The 20199-nt window shown below is 39.1% G+C and overlaps 1 protein-coding gene across 1 annotated transcript; it reads left to right on the top strand.

Moving 5' to 3' along the window:
* Positions 1-5432: 5432 nt before the first annotated feature.
* On the top strand, positions 5433-18519 carry LOC308659134 (solute carrier family 22 member 2-like; the record flags this gene model as incomplete). Its single annotated transcript, XM_081312552.1, has 11 exons — positions 5433-5849; positions 6784-6887; positions 8104-8258; positions 9279-9447; positions 11617-11731; positions 12541-12647; positions 13426-13640; positions 15659-15767; positions 16286-16398; positions 17379-17478; positions 18453-18519. 11 exons carry the CDS (start codon positions 5433-5435, stop codon positions 18517-18519), a joined length of 1671 nt encoding a protein of 556 aa, XP_081168678.1.
* Positions 18520-20199: the final 1680 nt, after the last annotated feature.

Genomic DNA, 20199 nt, shown 5'->3' with positions numbered 1-20199 from the left:
AGAGTTGTGCTCATTAAGAAAGTGAAGGAAAGAAATATAAGGCTCCAAGGCTGGTAGAATGTGGTCATGTTCAGGTATAGCGAAATCAGAACTGGATGTAAGTCACTTGTGTCTGTAAGAAATGAGACATGAGCAGGATCTGGGGCACCAGTGGTTGTTGTCTATGATGTAGTAGCTTTTTCAGGAGGCCAAACTAAATCAAGCATCACAATATCTATTGTATACAGCAGGGGTCTTCAAACTTGGCCCTTTTATGACTTGTGGACTTGTGACTGGCTGAGGAATTCTGGGAGTTTCAACTCCCAGGATTCCTCAGCCAGCCACAAGTCCACAAGTCATAAAAAGGGCAAGTTTGAAGACCTCTGGTATACAGCATGTGATTATTATTTGTCCATGTAACTAAAGAGAAATAGGAAACTTAGGAAAACTATGGCAGCTGATGGAAAAATCAATGGAGCACTGAATAAAAGGCCTACAATATGTAGTAGTACACAGTGCTTTTTTTGTAAAAGAAAAAGGTGCCGGAACTCATACATGTCATACAACCCGCCTTGCCTACCCCACGAGGTTCAATCCAAAAAAAGGTGCCGGAACTCCGTTCTGAGCGTTCTATGAGGAAAAAAGCCCTGGTAGTACATAATATCCTGCAACCTGTCAACACCTGTCAGTAGTACCTCCCACTTGTAATCCCAGCAACTAATACAAAAGATAAATAATCATAATGACAGACAGCCCCTGACAGCCTTCCTTATTCGTGTTAACAAATCTTCTTTGTTCTGGCTGAAAAGCATCTTTACATCATGACATTACTTTGGACTAAAGGAATACTTCCTTTTATTAAGCCAGAATATCTCTATTCATCTTATTGGATGACTCTGGGAATTAATATTTTTAGTGTAATACTTTAAACCCTCTGCCACTTTTTTCATACCCTGCAATATTTTATCAGTCATCAGATCCTCCCTATTCAGTGTTTTTCTAAGGGAAAAAGTCCATTTACTGTAAGTATTCATCACAGACCTCTATTGACACCTGTGATTATTTTGATTTGTCAAATTTTGTATCTTTTCCAGTTTGGGTTAGAAGTGAAGCCCCAAAGGTGCTTTTCAAAAGGCAACTGGATTTTCTTGATAGGTCCAGGACCTGGATGATTGAGAATCTCCATAGCCATTTACAAGTGAAGCCACCATAAAGTTTGGCCATGCAAAACTCACCAGCTGCTAATGCCCCCTTATTCTATTCCAGTCCTTCTTGTCCTTCACCTCCTTTTGCAACAGTTACAAATCCAGCAATTCTTATCCTCAGAAATGGAGCAACAACTGCTTGTCCTTTTCAGTGCTAACATTACAGAGTACAAGAGTACTTTTGTGCTCTTCAGGCATGTAACACATCCTGCCAAAACCGTGAGGTTGTGTTCTTTTATAGACTGATGGGCTACTAATTATAAAAGTAGAACAGCTCCCAAGAAACCAGATTTAATGGAAAGCAATTGGAGAGCAATGGTGCTCCTTTGATTCAGAGACTGACATATTTTTTAAAAGGAAGTGAAGCGATATATAAATTATTCAACATCTAAAATCAGATGCACAGGTATACTATAGGTGGTACCTTGCTCGATAGTAGTAACCGTGAGAGAGATCTCGGAGTCCTAGTGGACAATCACTTAAATATGAGCCAGCAGTGTGCTGCAGCTGCCAAAAAAGCCAACACAGTGCTAGCCTGCATTAACAGAGGGATAGAATCAAGATCACATGAAGTATTAATACCACTTTACAATGCTTTGGTAAGGCCACACTTGGAATATTGCATCCAGTTTTGGTCATCACAAAGTAAAAAAGATGTTGAGACTCTAGAAAGAGTACAGAGAAGAGCAACAAAGATGATTGGGGGACTGGAGGCTAAAACATATAGGAAACGGTTGCTGGAATTGGGTATGTGTAGTTTAATGAAGAGAAGGGTGAGGGGTGGCATGATAGCAGTGTTCCAATATCTCAGGGGCTGCCACAAAGAGGAGGGAGCCAAGCTATTCTCCAAAGCACCTGAAAGCAGGACAAGAAGCAATGGATGGAAACTAGTCAAGGAGAGAAGCAACCTAGAACTAAGGAGAAACTTCCTGACAGTTAGAACAACTAACCAGTGGAACAACCTACCTCCAGAAGCTGTGAATGCTCCAACACTGGAAGTTTTTAAGAAGAGACTGGACAGCCATTTGTCTGAAATGGTATAGGGTTTCCTGCCTTAGCAGGGGGTTGGACTAGATGACCTCCAAGGTCCCTTCCAACTTCTTCTTCTTCTTCTTCTTCTTCTTCTTCTTCTTCTTCTTCTTCTTCTTCTTCTTCTTATTATTATTATTATTATTATTATTATTATTATTATTATTATTATTATTATTATTATTATTATTATTATTATTATTATTATTGTTATTCTTATTATTGTTATTATTCTTATTATTATTATTATTATTATTATTATTATTATTATTATTATTATTATTATTATTATTATTATTATTATTATTATTATTATTATTCCTCTCTGGGGGTTTTTCTACTTGCTTGTAGCTTTTGTTGCTGCATTTTTATTAAAATTACAAGAGGAAATGTCCTCATAATATTTTGTGGGATGACATCCCTACAGAATAGAACAACAAATAACAGAAGGACAAACTTTATATGATCAGTCCACATACTTTCCATTTGCTAGGCATTCTTTTCTCACCAAGAAAAAAAACTCCTAAGGTCATCATAGTTCTTTCTCTTAAAGGGACAGAAATAGATACGCCCGAACAGAATGTTGTTTAAACTTTGTTTTTAACATAAAAGATTCCAAAAGCAATTTGATGGTTTAAAGACAAGAAAAAACAAATAGCAGCAAAAATAATATTGTACTAAGAAGAGAAAAATGTGATAGATGTGATCACAGTTACAAAATTCATAAGGGACTTTCAGTGTGAGATCTTCAACAAATTTGAGAGCGCACTTATTTTTCATGTTATTCTCTTTCTTGGTCTTTGGTCTCATTGATCTCATTCTGTCACAATTTCATGGAATCATACATGAACCAAACCTTCATGTACACTATAAGGTAGAGTAAGTAAGACTTCATAGCATAGTAAGTAAGACTTTATAGCATAGATGCCATCTATGACATTAAACAGAGATGATCCATAAGACTGTTCCCATGTCTAAAAGTTCTAGCCGTAGGAAGTTGTTATAGAAGAGGGAGAAGTCTTGCAAGGTCAGAAGCATTTTTTTCCCCAATCATGGTTGCAGTTCACAGAGAGATTTCCAGATAAAATGTTTCTGTTGCTATCATCATATTTAGCCACTGTTTTTTATAGCGGTCAGATGTCATCTTCTATCTGGAACTTTCTTGTTTCTTATCAGAGAAAAGGAGAATCTAAATGTAAAAACTGATCTCTGTGTCGGTTTTGTGTATGCCTCGATGTTGAGGCTATTGTCTTCCTTAATGTGTACTGCACAGTCCAGGAAAGCTAGACGATTCTCCTTGACATCTTCCCATGTGAATTTAATGTACCTGTCCCACAGTATTGATGTGCTTGGTGAAGGCTACTACTCCTCCCTTAGAGAAAGTTGCCTCTTCAGAAGCAATGCCCTATTTCTAACTACGTACATTTTCATTCCCTAGATGATAACCTGGCATTCCTGGCAACCTGGTATTCATCCTTTTTTCAATTCCCTTTGAGTAGAGATGCTTTTGCTGTTTCTGTCAGGGTCCATGGATAGAGGCTTGGGGGCTATGGGGCTTGGTTCTGTTTTATGACCCATACAGTCCCCTGTTCTTTCATCCTCTTTCTCCGCTAAAGATCAGGATGCCTTCTTTGTGAAATGGGTTGACCTTGCGCATTGCCTGCTTGTCAGCACAGAAGGCGATTATCATCAGAATAATGGCTAGTCTCATTCTATTATTTGGTTCACATTTCCTGCTAAACCACAATGGGGGTTTATTTATTGCTTCTTGGCATGTTATTTTTATTCGAGAAATGGTATGCACCATTCTTTAGCCTCATGTGTGAAGTCAGTCTGTATTGCTTACATGGTCTGCAGAAGCTTTTCAATGTTTCAGCGAAATGTTTTTCTTAGCAGTGGTATCCACATCTATAGAAGTGGGAGAACTGGCATTGCATTGATGTGATTCAGGTAGACCTTGTTTAGCAACTGCCTCACATAGTGATCATTTGCATTTATGACAGTGGTGAAAAAGTAACTTTGCAACCGGTTCCTCACATATATGGATGTTACAGGTCTATAAAGCAAAGAAGAGCTGAAGTAAGGTCATAAGGACAGCTGTGGTGTAACTTAATGACCAGTTTGCTTAACAGCTGAATTGCTGGTTCCAGTTATGGTCGCTAAACAAAAACTACCTGTGCTACTTTCTCCTTTTGCACTTCCACCCACCTTTCTGGATGACTCTATTTCTTAGTCAGTCAAGACAGAGATAGTTTTTTCGAACTTGGGGGCATTCTTCATCTGAGCTATAGTCCTTGAATGGCCGCACATTCTGATTAAAAATGTGACTTCCACCCACAGAATAGGAAATGTTAGCTATATTAAAAAAGTAGTACATTATGGAATTATAGTTTAAGCTGTATCACAGGATATAGAATTTGACTCACACTAAAAGTGCACTGATGACGTTACCTTATTTGGCTAATGAAACATCTGCAAGAAAACAACCAAGCTCAGGGGGCACCAAAACCCCCTTACAACAGGGGTGTCAAACTGCTGGCCCGTGGGCCAGGTGCATCATAGCCAGCAAAGGAAAAAAAAGTCATGATACGTCACGACACGTCATGTGACATTGGGAGTTTGACACCCCTGCCTTACAACATCTGGCTTAGTCAAATTTTGGTCTGCCATGGTGCTCCAGGCAGGGTTGTCCACTATGATACATGGAATTGGGGCAAAGCAATGTAGCATCATTGTAGATCCTATTACCGTAATCCTGGATGGGCTGGGACCATAAGCAGACACAATGGAAGAATCAAGGTCCATTTAAGCAAACCAAAATTAAAAAAAAATGTTTGGACTTGGGTTGTGAAGATTCACAAAATCTTGTACATCTTAAATGACTCCTCCCAGAGGTGTATATTTCATTCCTGCAGATCTTTGTATTATATATGTTGCTGGTTGAAGGGAAGACTATATCAGACAGTTAATACTGGAATGGTAATTTTAACAATAAAAAATCACCCAACGTGTAGAACGTGAGCCTGCAAGTGTAATGTGAATTAGCAGATTAAAAATGAAGTTTGCATGCATGGTTTGTCAATTTACAAAGTAAATTAATGGTTTCCCTGTGACTTTTGGTCTGATCCACCTTGTTAATTTAAGCAATTTTGCCGCCAACAAAATGTTGAGAGATGCTTGTGAGGCTGTCACTTTTGGTGACCTGTTCCTGATGCAAGAATGCCAACCTTAGATGATATTCTAGAGCACATTGGAGAGTTTGACTTGTACCAGAAAAGAGCATTTTTTGTTCTGTGTTTGCTCTCTGCTGCCTTCACACCCATCTATGTTGGTATCGTTTTCTTAGGTTTTACTCCTGAGCATCATTGCCGGACTGCTGGGCTTCCTGAATTAACAGCCAGATGTGGCTGGAGCCTTGAAGAGAAGCTGAATCATACTCTTCCAAAGGGAGAAACCCATGGGGATGTTTTCATTAGTCAGTGCCAGAGATACAATGTGGATTGGAATGTATCTGGGCTCAACTGTACAAATCCAATTAATTTTTTCACTGCTGACAGCAATATCAGCCACATTCCTGCTGTGGCATGCCAAGACGGTTGGATTTATGATTTCCATGGATCATCCATTGTGACTGAGGTAAGATCCCTTCAATAATCACAAATTACTTGCTAGGTGATAAAGCTACTGTAAAGAGCTAAACCTTCTACTAAGCCATTTTGGCCAGCTGAGATGGACACCAAAGGCTCTTCTCTTCTCCAGATGTTGTTGCCTCTTGAAGTTTAGACAGATGGCTTCTGGAATAAAAGAGCTGATAAGCTCTATCCCAAGGTAGATCTACTGATTATTTCCACATTATCTTTTAGACATCAAGCAAAACATGCACTAGTCATCTGAGTTTGATGCTAACAGTCACCTCAGAAAAGGTGGTAAAATCAGGCACATTATGACCCCCTTAACTTACAACCATAAATTCAGGATCAATTACAGTCATAAATCAAAGACTACCTGTAATTAATAAAACATATTGTGATTGACCTAAAGAGTTGACTTTTGGTGTATCCTGTATAAATGTTTTAAAGAGATATTTTTTAAAAGCCCTCAGATGTTAAATGGGAAATAGAGGTGATATTATTTAAATGTATTCAGAGAGGACAAATATTAATGAAGGAGGCATGAGACAATAATAATTGCCTTGAAAGAATTTGGAATTACATGACGAAGATTCAACCCTTGTCATGTTTAAAGGAGGCTCATTGATCATAACAGAACAACTTAAATATGCTGATGTAGTTTTAAACTATAAGATTTAATGTCTTAATTTTAATGTCTGTATGTTATTGTTAAATGCTCTGAACATTATATACAGCAAAAAATGGTGGGGCAGATTTTTAATTGAATCATGAATGAACACAATATCCTAGCCTTTTTCCGAACCCAACAAGAAAAAAGGAAAGGTGTTTTTGCTATTCTGTCTTAAATTTAAAAAGAAAGTTACTTTTGTGTAAAATATTTGAAACAATGGCATACATTTTGATGCACTTTCTCTAACCAGCACCCTTTATCTTTTCAGTTTAACCTGGTGTGTAAAGATGCCTGGAAACTGGATCTATTTCAGTCATGCGTGAATGTGGGCTTTTTTCTTGGTTGCGTAAGCATTGGCTACCTGGCAGACAAGTAAGTAAGATTTTCCATGTTGAATTGTAGTGTTTACTGTTTCTCTATTTCGAAGAAAAGGGGAAGCTGCAGAGACATTCTTTAGAACAAAGTTGCCTTTTGTTGGAAAACTAACCCTTGGAACAGAATGTTGTATTATGTATTCAGCAAGTGAGAATATTTGCTCTCGCAGTTGGCCCTTATCTGCCCTTTCATTAGATCCAAAGAGATTCTATGCAATCGAAATATTACTTTGTTCAGAGAAAATCCATTCAGCCAACAGGATATAAAGTGGTCTGACCTATTGTTTCCTGTGGCATCCTTCCCTGATTTATGACCAATTAGACTTTATTAGCTAGTTTGGCTAATAAATTTTACTTAGCCAGTTTGGCGTAGTAGATAAGGCATCAAGCTAGAAACTGGGAGAGTGTTTGTTCTCATCCCTAGGCCCAAAGCCAGCCCTCTTTTTCAGCTCTAGGAAAAAAGCAATGGCTAATCGCTTCTGAAAATCTTGCCAAGAAAACTGCAGAGACTAACTTGTTCAGAGTCAACACTGACTTTGAAGGCAAAAGAAAAGAAAATATTATTTGCATGCTGTCATAATCTCCAAGGACAGCTGCAGATTAGCAACAACACCATAACAATCATATAGTAATAAATGTAAATGTTCATGGTAAACAATAAAAATATTAAATTACAGTAAATGAAGTAATCCAATTCAATCCAATCCTTTGAATTAAGCAACTTTTTAAAGATTTTGGAGCTGGATAGCTTGTGTGGGGTTTTGCAAGATCTATGAACAGACGTTTTAAGAAGACGTGAAGAAGAGGCATGGGACTGCCACCAGCAATAACATGCTGCATCACATTGCCTCCAGTCTGAACATAGATGGCCTTTGCTCTCACAATCTTTTCAACATGGTTCCACATGACAGCACTCTCGAACAAGAGGGCTATTCTAAATTAATGTGTTTTTAAAAATTATATAGAGTTAAATTGGAAAATAATTCTGTGTCTTCCATAACATTAATACTGTTCATCTCCCTTCCACTTTTCAAGTACATAATAACAGTGCTTTTTTTGTAAAAGAAAAAGGTGCCGGAACTCACACGTGTCATACAACCCACCTTGCCTACCCTACAAGGTTCCATCCAAAAAAGGTGCCGGAACTCCGTTATGAGCGTTCTATGACAAAAAAAGCCCTGCATAATAATGACTGCAATGTCTTTTCTCTCTAGGTTTGGCCGAAAACGGTGCTTATTAATTACCATCCTAATAAATTCTATCTCCGGTGTTCTTGTGGCTGTTGTCCCTAGTTACACATGGGTAGTGGTTTTTCGCTTGATACAAGGATTGGTCAGCAAAGGAGGCTGGTTAACAGGATATATCTTGAGTAAGAGTGTTAAATATTCAGTTAATACTGCATAATATTCTATTGTACATTAAGCATGCTTCTCACCCTACCCTTATACGTTAATTTTAATTAATTAACGTATAAGGGTAAGGTGAGAAGCATGCTTAATGTAATTACTATTTCCATCTAACCACATGGGGTACACCTTTCATTTATTGAATTAAAAGTTGCCATATAGGTTTTTTTCATTATTTCATAATGTACCAGTAGTAGCTTTTGCTAATATGGAAAGCTGCTTATTTCCTGTTCATAGAAGATGCTTTGTACAATTAATAAAGTATTAATACATAATAAATAATAAAGTGAGATGTAGGAATATTTGCGGGGAGAAGTCAAAACACTCAAGGTGTTGGCCACAACCATGAGATCTGAGCCCTACCCTTCCATAAAGTATGTCATGACATACCTTAAAAGGGGGTGGTGCTCAGGTCCCACAATTGTGAAAGTTTCGATTCTCTTGTGGACAGCTTTGGTGGGATAGTGTGCATATTTTCATCTTGGGAAAGTTCATAAGATTCCAGGAATATTTTTGATGATGTCATAGAAAAATGTGATTTCCCCGTTTTGTAGAAGTTGAATTCTGAATGATGAATAGTAACTCGTACGTTAAAAAAAAATAGAAACCTTCCTAATTGAGTACTGCATGTAGAAGACTAAAATTGAGCTCCCTTCTGATTTATTTTTTATTTTAATCCCATTTATATCCTGCCCTTCTCCGAAGACTCAGGGCAGCTTACAATCTAAAGCACAATGTGCTTAGCAATAGCCTTCATTCTATTACAAAGTCAGCTTAATTGCCCCCAACAATCTGGGTCCTCATTTTACCTACCTCGGAAGGATGGAAGGCTGAGTCAACCTTGAGCCTGGTGGGACTCGAACCTGCACTAATTGCAGGCAGCTGGTGTTACTTAAGGAGGCATTAGCCCACTGCTCCACCAAGGCATGACGATGATGACGATGATGATACAATGCTGTTTAATTTCCTCTGCCCTTTCAAAGTTGCAGAGTTTGTTGGTCTGAAGTATAGAAGAACAGTTGGCATTGTTTATCAAGTGGCCTTCAGTGTTGGACTCCTCATACTTGCTGCTGTTGCTTATGGAATTCCTCACTGGAGATGGCTTCAGCTTGCTGTCACATTGCCAAATTTCTTCTTTTTGCTCTATTATTGGTAAGTAAGGCTGCCCTTCTAATTGAAACAGAAGAAAAACAAGAATGCACATAAAATATTGTTACCAAGAAGAACCTTTGGGGGGTTCTTAAATTGGGGCCTAACTAAAGACTTTATTTTTTCAGGAAAAAAATGCACTTGTTGCCAGTTTTGCTTTGACTGTATCACTCAAATTTAACATTCCAAGATGTTAATTTAGGGGTGTGTATAATACTTTGGATTCAGAACTTGAAGGGTAACGAACGTAGCAATTATCTTTAAAACAGCTGTGGTTTCCTTTGCAGTCATTTGATAGCTACAGAGGGCAGCTGCGTGACACTGTGAAATGCCCTGGTGCTTTAGAGCGGCAGATAGGTGCTGTGTTCACGGTTCTGTGCACTCCAAAATATATTTGGTCAATTATTTCCAAGTTAGTATACTTTAATTATGAAAGGTCATTGAAGACTGGCAATATTAATCCATGCGAAGATCTTAGAAAAGAACTGTTGTGTTGTAAGAGTTGAGTTTAAGCTGGCTTTTCATTTGTGGAAGTTTCATGTCCTACCTAGGTAACATCTTCAGTGCTATGATCTTGGAGAAGTGAGGTTTGCTGCCTATTGTGGAAACTGCTTATATGGGAGTGGGTAGTCTATGCTGCTGCATTTTATTGTGTTCTATCGGGCTATTTTTGTTATACTAATGTGGTGCCACCTATTATAGTGTCTTCTGATGCAACTTTAAACAACACCCAGATGAGCAGCAGATGATTCTGCGTCAACATTACAAGAACTAAATATTTATATATATATTTATATTTATTAAATTTTTATACCGCCCTTCTCCCGAAGGACTCAGGGTGGTGTATAGGGCAATAAATATCAAAATATACATACAAAAGTTAAAAAAGATTAAATAATTATGCCCAATATAATACAATAATTAAAACAATGTTAAAACCAAATCCGAACCCCAAACCCATCAGACCAGGCCAGATTGTTCAAATAGATAGGTTTTTAAATCGCGCCAGAAGGAGCGAAGGTCGGGGGCCGTCCGGAGCTCAACCGGCAAGCGGTTCCATAGGTCTGGCACGCCCACAGAGAACGCCCTCCCCCTGGGGGCCACCAATCGACATTCTCTGATTGGAGGCACCCTGAGGAGGCCCACTCTGTGGGAGCGCACTGGACGGAGGGAGGTTGACGCCGGCAATCACATGGAAAACAGCAACGCTCAACTGCATAGCTCACCCAATCACAGACAATCCTGATAGGGCAGATCACTATACATTCCCCAGCTAACCAACAAGCCTCATTTCTCCAAAATCATAGCACTGAGAAACGTTAGTCTCCAAGAACCAAGGAAGACATGTAGTGATTCTTCTAAGCAGATATCTATATTGTTCCACACCCATAGACAGAATCTTACCGAACTAAAGCAAACTGCTCTCTATATGAAGCATCTACTTTGGGAACTATTAGGGAGGGGCAGTCTTTCTCTCACAGAAATTAATTGAGCTGAGTTGTTGCTTAGTCCTCTGAAATGCACTTCCTCCGTCTATCTATGACCGATATGACCTTGGTGGGTCAAACCCAGACAACTCCTGACACTCCAACCCTGAATAACGTACAGATAGTCCTTGACCTGTGACCATAATTGGGCCCAGAACTTCCATTGATAAGTGAGATGATTGTTGCATGAGTTGTGGCCAAATTTTACCATCATCTTTTGTTAGGGTTTGTAAGCAAATCACCCTGGCTGTTAAGTGATGCACCTGGTTGATAAATGAATCCAACTTCCTCTATTGACTTTGGCTGTTGGAAGCCAGCTGGGAAGGACACAAATGGTGATCGTGTGATCTCAGGACCCTGCAACCATTGTAAATGCGTGTTGGTTGCCAAGGGCTCATATTCTGATCACATGACCATGGGTACTCTCTGATAGTTGTAAGTCACTTTTTTCATCACTTTGAACAGAGATGAAACAGATGGTTATAAGTCAAGGACTACCTGTGTACTCTCTATCATCACAAGTTTCATCATGTTGCAGAAAGGGAACTTGTGCAAAACGGAACTTGGGCAGATACTACATACTTACACAAGGAAGCTGAATCTTGTTTCATCCAATTCAAGACAAGTCCTATGTCATCCTGGTTTTGTGTTACCATCAGTGTTACACAGATACACTGTTTTACAGGTGTCTTCCAGAATCCCCAAGGTGGTTGATATCCCAGCAGGAAAATGACAAAGCCCTGAAAATTATTAAACGTATTGCTAAGGGGAACCAGAAGAAGCTGCCACCTTCCATGGAGGTAATCAGACCTATCTCCTTGCAAAGCTATCCCAGGAGTGGTATGCTGTGCAGATAACATTCTGAAATATGGATTTAGCATCCCACTTGGTAAGCCAGGATTCTGGACAGAATTTGTAATTTGTAAGTATTCTTTGCAGATATATTGCCTCAGTTCACCCTACTGTGGCCTGTAAGTAGATATTGCTGTATATTATTTAGAGTTTCTTGAATGGAGAATGCAGTATAAATATAATAGCAAATAAATAAGATCAACATATTAGTACCTCCAAAGCAAAAGTTATTCCAACAGAACTGCTTCCATGTGGACATCATTATGAACAGCATGGAAAAAGCAAAAAAAACAAACCCCAACCCTGGTTAGGTAAGACTTTTGCACAAGGAAGTGTAGAAAGAGGCTGGTGGAAAATTATTTTCCACCTTAGGTGTATAAGAAGTCTGATTTCCAGAGATTCCACTCCAACTCAGATCAGTACAAATCCATTCATGAGGGTCCGACAGCTTTTGGGAAATGCTTTGTGGACAGATTAAGCTGTTGTGGTGAGGAGAGGATGAGAAAATCATCTCATTTATTGGCACTTTGATTTTACTCCAATTGCTGTCAGTCAGGAAATGAACATGGAGAACAGAAAAACATTTGAGTTACAAAATAGGACACCTTCCCTTTTTTTATAGCTAACTGCTGTGTTCTCTATGTATTTTTTACTTTAAAAAAATTGAAAAGCTAAGTCCTCTCATCAGAATCTCTGATACCATGATTTCAACTACCTCCAACAGTGAAAAATGTTTTGGTTTTTTTTTTTGTCCTAGAAACTTCGGCCTGAGGAAGAAATAAATGATAAGCCTAGCCCTTCCTTTATAGACCTGGTGAGAACACCACAGATAAGGAAACATACATTAATCTTAATGTACACTTGGTAAGAAAAGTTCATTTTTTAAAAAAGGTCCAAAGACATCTCCATGTAGCTGACCAGCTGAGGGGGAGGCTGCAGAAATAGTAAGAATGGCAATAGGAGACTGGAAGAGAGAGCACTGAAATCAAACATAGAATCAATCAGCAATGTCAGTGGTTTTCTTTTTTAATTAAACTTTTATTTAATTAAACAACTTATTTAATTTAATTAACTGCTACTTGTTTAGCTTTTGACTGTGGAATGGAAAAGGCTAACCTTTATTACTTGAGCAGAATGTCTTGGCTCAGTTTTTCTTCATGAAAACAATCCATTTTCTCTCACATCCACAATTTTTGAGAGGAATAGCTACACTTAGCAGAGCTCTTTAGTTAATTGACTGGATTTACACATTGTGGTAAGCCATTGTTTGGTTAGCTACAGTTCAGTGATTCATCTCAGTTAGCAAATTTTACATTCTAGGCCAGGGATATCCAACCTTGGCAACTTTAAGACTTGTGAACTTCAACTCCCAGAATGCCGCAGCCAGTCAACCAGCCACTGTCAATTCTGGGAGTTGAAGTCCAAAGGTCTTAAAGTTGCCCAGGTTGGATACCCCTGTTTTAGGCCACATAATGTGCTTTACAAATCACAGTACTTAGGTTCACCCAATAATATGCTAAGCCGAAATGAAACAAACCACATTATGGCTAAAGAGGTGTGAAGCAAACCTGTGTCCAGGCATTAATGTTGCTAATGTTTTGCAAAAAAACCCCCAAAGCCTGGCTTCATCTTCTTTGCCTAGGTTTACCAGCGCTGTAGTGTATCAGGGCCTCATCATGCATATGGGAATTGGCGGAGGCAACATTTACCTGGACTTTTTCTATTCTGCTCTTGTGGAATTCCCTGCTGCCATCATACTCATAGTCACAGTTGACCGTATAGGCCGTCGTTTTCCCTGGGCTGTGGCAAATTTTATGACAGGAATTGCCTGTCTCATTACTGCCTTAGTTCCTGAAGGTGAGTCTTGTAGTGATATATTGGGTATGCCCCCTTTTCTCTCTAATCCAGGGTTCAGCAACAGTGGCCTTCCAGTTGGTTTGAGTTCTGACAGCCATGAGCCCAAAGACAGCTGGATGTGCTCAAATTGTCTACTGCTAACTGAAATGTGTTGAAGAAGTTCAGAATGTCAGTTTTCTCTCCTAATCCAATGCTATTCTTTGCTACTTTTTACTACTAAAATATAATGTATAGAGCTTGTACCATTCCCCTCCCTCTCATGGGCAAGGGGAAATAGAATTTGGAGACAAGTCTGCAAATGAAGTGGTCCAATAGGAAAGAATCAGGCAGATATTTCTTTGTTCACCCTTCCTTCATCCCAATTGCTTTATAAGTATAATCCATCCTTTTGTGACATACACATGCAAAATTGTTGCCCCCCCCCACCAGTCCCTGCATGTGCTTTGCACAATGTCTATTGGGTAAACCTGACTCTTGAAGCCTGGACCTATGTATAAACGCCGTGCATGCTTTGGATTCTTTAATTTATTTAGTAATTTTATAGGTTGCCACATTTCATATACATGACTTTGGGTAGCTCACAGTTAAAACCGAATAAAACAGTGAGAAAAAACCAACCAGAGTTTAAAAAAAGCATGAAAAAGGGCATAAAAATAGGAGCTGAGAAGAGTCACAAACACTAAGTTTACCCACTAAGCTTACCCATGCTGTCAGACCCACCCCCCCACCCCCCAGGCTTGAAGATAGAAGCCAGGTTTTTAGTACTCTGTGAAAGACTAACCTAATTTCAGCATGGGTCTTGGTATCTAGAAGTCAGGCATTAAGGCAGAAAAAACCGTCTTCCTGGGTCCTGAGAGGCAGCAGCCTTCTCTCTCACAGACAGAGAGATCTGGTCTCCTGCCAGATCTCAGAGACAAGTAGACACCACTGAGTACACAAAGTACTACATGCTTTTATTATCTAATATATAAATATCCATTGTATAAGCATGTATTTAGAGAAATACAAAGAAAACAGCAGCTGCTTGGGTCATTCTAGAACACACCAAATCCAGAATAATAATAATAATAATAATAATAATAATAATAATAATAATAATAATAATAATAATAATAATAATAATAATAATTATTATTATTATTATTATTATTATTATTATTATTATTATTATTATTATTATTATTATTATTATTATTATTATTATTATTATTTTAATCCCATTTATATCCCGCCCTTCTCCGAAGACTCAGGGCGGCTTACAATCTAAGCACAAATCAAATGTACTTAGCAATAGCCTTCATTCTATGTATATGTCTGCTTATTAGGGCTTTCGCCCCCCCCCCAATCGGCATTATTACAAAGTTAGCTTATTGCCCCCAACAATCTGGGTCCTCATTTTACCTACCTTGGAAGGATGGAAGGCTGAGTCAACCTTGAGCCTGGTGGGATGCGAACCAGCAATAATTGCAGGCAGCTGGTGTTACTTAAGGAGGCATTAGCCCACTGCTCCACCAAGGCAGTAATAATAGTAGTAGTAGTAGTAGTAGTAGTAATAAGTTGGAAGGGACCTTGGAGGTCATCTAGTCCAACCCCCTGCTCAAACAGGAAACCCTATACCATTGCAGGCAAATGGCTGTCCAGTCTCTTCTTAAAAACTTCCAGTGTTGGAGCATTCACAGCTTCTGGAGGCAGGTTGTTCCACTGGCTAATTGTTCTAACTGTCAGGAAGTTTCTCCTTAGTTCTAGGTTGCTTCTCTCCTTGACTAGTTTCAATAAATACAAGGCATTTATTTATTTCTATGCAATTTGGAGGGTTTATGCCTATGTATTATCCCTTAATCCCTTATTCCCTGATCAAATCACGCTATTTGAGTTGTTACCACTTATCAAATAAAGTAAAATTCCTACCTCTACCACTTTTGCATCCCCCACTCATAAAAAAAAAGTACAAAACCAACCCCCTCCCAAGTAGTTAAAGGACAAGATGAAGCTGAGGATATCATTTAATATCTTTTCAGATCTCTATTGGCTAAAACTGACTGCAGCTTGCTTTGGCAGGCTGGGTATTACAATGTGCTATGAAATGGTTTGCTTGGTCAATGCAGAACTCTATCCAACCTTCCTCAGGTGAGTGAATCCTCTTCCGTTATCCTGGGTTGGTTTGGGATGAACCTTGTTGGACCTTTTGGGGGTTTGGTTGGGCTGAACTAAGGAGGGATTTCCTGACAAAACAATTAATCAGTGGAATGACTTGCCTCTGCTCCATCATCAGAGGTTTTCAAGAAGAGACTGAACAAGCCGTTTGTCTGGAATGGTATAGGATTTCCTGCTTGAGCAGAGGGTTGGACTAGAAGATCTCCAAGGTCCCTTCCAACTCTGCTATTCTGTTATTGTTGCTCAGGTGGCTTTTGATATTCAAAGCCAACTTCTGATGCATACCAAGCTTTAGTTTCAAAAGCTAAGAGGAATTGTGCTACCGCCCCACCACCAAAAAAAAAAAAAGCTTGATAGATTTTCCAAGCATAATGAAAGAACTGGCCTGAGAAATATGGCTGATTTAAAAAAAAATATCCGTATTGTTTTGGAATTCTTTGAACACACTATTGATAAAGGTTTTTCCCTGTGTTTTTTTTTCTTTTTTAAAGGAACCTGGGGGTTCTTGTCTGCTCTTCCATGAGTGATATTGGGGGCATCATAACTCCGTTCATTGTCTATAGGCTGGCAAACATTTGGCACGAACTTCCGCTTATTGTCTTTGGTAAGAATGACCTTTTTTTCTTTTGAGTGATTGAGAATAACGGCACCATTTGTGCTTCTGTGATAGCAAGTCTTGGATTTCTTCCTGTGTCTCAGAAGTATCCTGGCAGAACAGTGCAGCCTTGGGGGATTTCTGGTCAAGCTCTTTAAAAAAAACACAAAAAAACCCTCTAAATCTCAGGGTCAAGGCAATGGAATTTGTATCTTGTTCTATTAAGCAATTCAGCTTAATCAATGATTTACATAATGTGACTCTTGGCTGCAAACAGGACGTTTTTCCTGTTCATCTGCAAAAAGATAAACATTGCCGAGCAGAGGAAAGACACTGCATATCATTAAAGGTATCTAGGGAGGAAGAATTGCCTGGACAAGAATTATGAGAAAAGGCAAGGAGTTAGATCAGAATGACGTATCATCTCACAGCCCTGAATTTTGGCATAATAACAAGCCACGCCAGTGAAAAGACCAATTTTAAAACCAATTTCTCCCTTGCCCTTATGTGAGCCTTTGTGAGTCAGCCAATCTGGCAAATGAGCAGGGCAGCCCTTGGATAATCTTAAAAAAAACCAAACCCTTGATACCATTGTATCAAGAGACCCTATCAGAGGCCAAACTAAGCATTCCCTATGGGTTTATTTTAAAAAGAAGGCTGCCTAAGATTTTTCATTGCAAAAAAAAAAGCCTGGATTATGAATACCTGCCCTATCCGTGCTTTTGCTTTTTTTATTCCTTTCTTTTCCACTTGTCTGGAAATTCTTTCCTTCCTATAATTTTGTGTTGATATTTAAAGAATACGTTTGGTCTGAATTCTGATTGTTATTTTAGTATATCTAAAGTCTCGGTGGGGAAAAAAAACCCCAATGCATGTCAGGAATGCATTTTTACTTAATTCACAACTAAATGACTGAAAAGGGACGGTCAGTATTCCACCTCCATGACAGGAGTCACATTGTTCCTTTTGTTTTTTTTCTCTGCCTAAAGCTGTCGTTGGCCTTGTGGATGGTGGTCTGGTTTTGCTCTTACCTGAAACCAAAGGGAAAACGTTACCGGAGACTATTCATGATGCTGAAAATCTGCACAGGTATGGGCATGCGTTGTGACATTTCTTAAAGAGGAATATTTTCTGTTCAGAATTAGGAAACAAGGTTGCATGGTGATGCAGGCTGAATGTTTCTCTGACCCAGCTTCCCTAACCTCCTGAAAAACAGTGTCTCGGGAGCCCAACTTTATGAAGACTCAACCATTGGTTTGGCCATTGTGATAAAACTGGCCAGCTTCCTAGGATAAAATATTCTAGCAATTTTAAACCATTTCCTGGATCATTCTCTCCCTAAAGTGGGCCAAAATGCAAAGAGCTTCAATTAATCAGGGAAATCTGCCAACCATTTTCCAAAATATCTGTGAACAGCACAGCTCTCCTCAAAGCTTAAAAAATAACTTTCCAAGAGCTTCGTGCTTCAAAGGTCTTTTCCCACCTCTGAAAAACTTTCAGGCTTACATAGGAAAAAAATGCACTTTTGGGCTCTCATCCAGGTCCTTGAAGTAGCCTAAAGCCTCATGCCGCCTGACTGGCCTAGCAGATAATATTGGCTGTTCACAACATTATTTTCTTTAGCATCCTAAGACACCCACACCGATCTGAAGGAGCACAGGAAACTCTCAGGAAGTTTTCTTGGGGTAGATGTCCTACTGGGGTCCCCGTCTGAGGCCCATGTCTGCCCGCTTTGACAGTTTACTGCAGCAAATTCACATTTTCCCTAGGGTTCTATGATATGGTTGACATTGGGACAGCTTGATAAATTTAAAATAGTCCTTCTTTTCCAGTCATTAGTGTGAAAGCCTGAAAAAAGTTGGGGTCATGCAAATCATAAAGGATCTAAAGGACTTCTTTCAAAACATTTTCAGCTAACGCAGAGCCACAATTCTTTTTTTTCCCAAGAATAAATTACCCAATGAGCTCATGATAATATACTTAAGAATTTGGATGAAATGGCTGTGGTTATCAGTTTGATTTATTTTGTGTGTTCTCATTCATCTCTTGGTTCATTTCCATAGACCAGGGAGGCCCAAAGAAAAAATGATTTATCTTCATGTGCAGAACTCAGATGTGTCAACTTACTGAAGAACAACTGTGTTCCCCACAAGTTTCCATGGATGCGTAAGGAGAGAAAAGCAAAAGAGTGGATACAAGCACAACTCTTCAATTATCTCAGAATAAACATTCAATATCTTCTGCTTTCTGTCTCCACTTATGACTGTCATACATTCCAGGGAATTCTGTGGTCCTGGTATAACATTTTAAGGCCTTCCTCAGTGTGGCCCCTTCCAGTTATGTAATCTGGCTTGAATTTCTCAGATTGGAGAAACTGGGCTAGGGACGGTGCCCATTAATAGCCCAAAATTCAACATGCAAATTATGTCTTTATATATAAGCCCCATTGAGTCTAATAAGCCATATGACTCTGTTGATAAAACTGCAGACTTAAGGAACCATACGTGGAAGGAGTCATTCAAATGGAAATACTTCTGAGTAATATAACCTAAAATACGATAGAGAAATTGACATTGTTTGAAAGCTTGATTACAATCTGCTCCTATTTTTTTTCCTTAAGTCTTCTTGTGTTTCATTTATCAGCTGATGTTTTCTGTTTCCCACACACAAATGTATATGCGTTTTCATGAACATTTCTTTCAAATACACAATACTGTTAGCTGGGTTCCTAATATACAGATCTCTGTTAGAACTTTTGAGAAAGAACCAGCATTGTGGGCCAAGGATCTCTCTTGGCTTAGGGGAGATAAATCAGAGGACACTAACCAAATAGTAATGCATAGTCCCAAAACATCCACCAGAGTTTCATTTTATTCTGCTTATAGGTAGTCTTCATTTAGCAACCAAAATTGGGACTGGTGACTCACTCGTTCAGCAAAATAAGCACTAAGTAAAACTGCAACTGTGCTTATGATCTTACTTCAAATTTCCTTTGGTTTACAAGGTCATAAATACAAGGACCAACCATAAAGTTACTTTTTCGTCACCATCATAACTGCAAACTGTTGTTCAACAAGGCAGTTGCTAAACAAGGAGTGCTTGTAGTTAATCAGGTGATCCTCTGTCCCATTAAACATTATCCTTTGATAACAGCTTTTGGAAGCCTCCAGAGAAGCAAGAAGATTTCAGGAGCAATCTGGGGCTCAGGATCCTTAACCTAAGTGCATCTTGTGAGTGGACGGCCAGTTTCGCAACCCGGAGACCTTTCTGTCAATGACTGGCAAAACCAACTCTTTACAACCAATTCTGAGGGAGAGGTGACAATTCAGTATACGTTTGAAAATATGCTTAACCATTGTTTCAAAAAGGCAAGGAAAAAAATGATACTCTAGAAAAGGTGTGGAGAAGAGCAACAAAGATGATCAGGGGACTGGAGGCTAAAACATATTAGAAAACAGTTGCTGGAATTGGGTATGTCTAGTTTAATGAAGAGAAGGACGAAGGGTGACATGATAGCAGTGTTCCAATATCTCAGGGGCTGCCACAAAGAAGAGGGAGTCAAGCTATTCTCCAAAGCATCCAAAGTCAGGATAAGAAGCAACGGATGGAAACTAGTCAAGGAGAGAAGCAACCTAGAACTAAGGAGAAACTTCCTGACAGTTAGAACAACTAACCAGTGGAACAACCTGCCTCCAGAAGCTGTGAATGCTCCAACACTGGAAGTTTTTAAGAAGAGACTGGACAGCCATTTGACTGAAATGGTATAGGGTTACCTGCCTGAGGAGGGGGTTGGACTAGATGACCTCCAAG

The sequence above is a fragment of the Vipera berus genome, assembly GCF_964194415.1.
Source record: "Vipera berus genome assembly, chromosome: 1".
Lineage (NCBI taxonomy): Eukaryota > Metazoa > Chordata > Lepidosauria > Squamata > Viperidae > Vipera > Vipera berus.
Note: the sequence above shows the minus strand (reverse complement) of the source record. Positions and strands in the feature narration are given on the sequence as shown.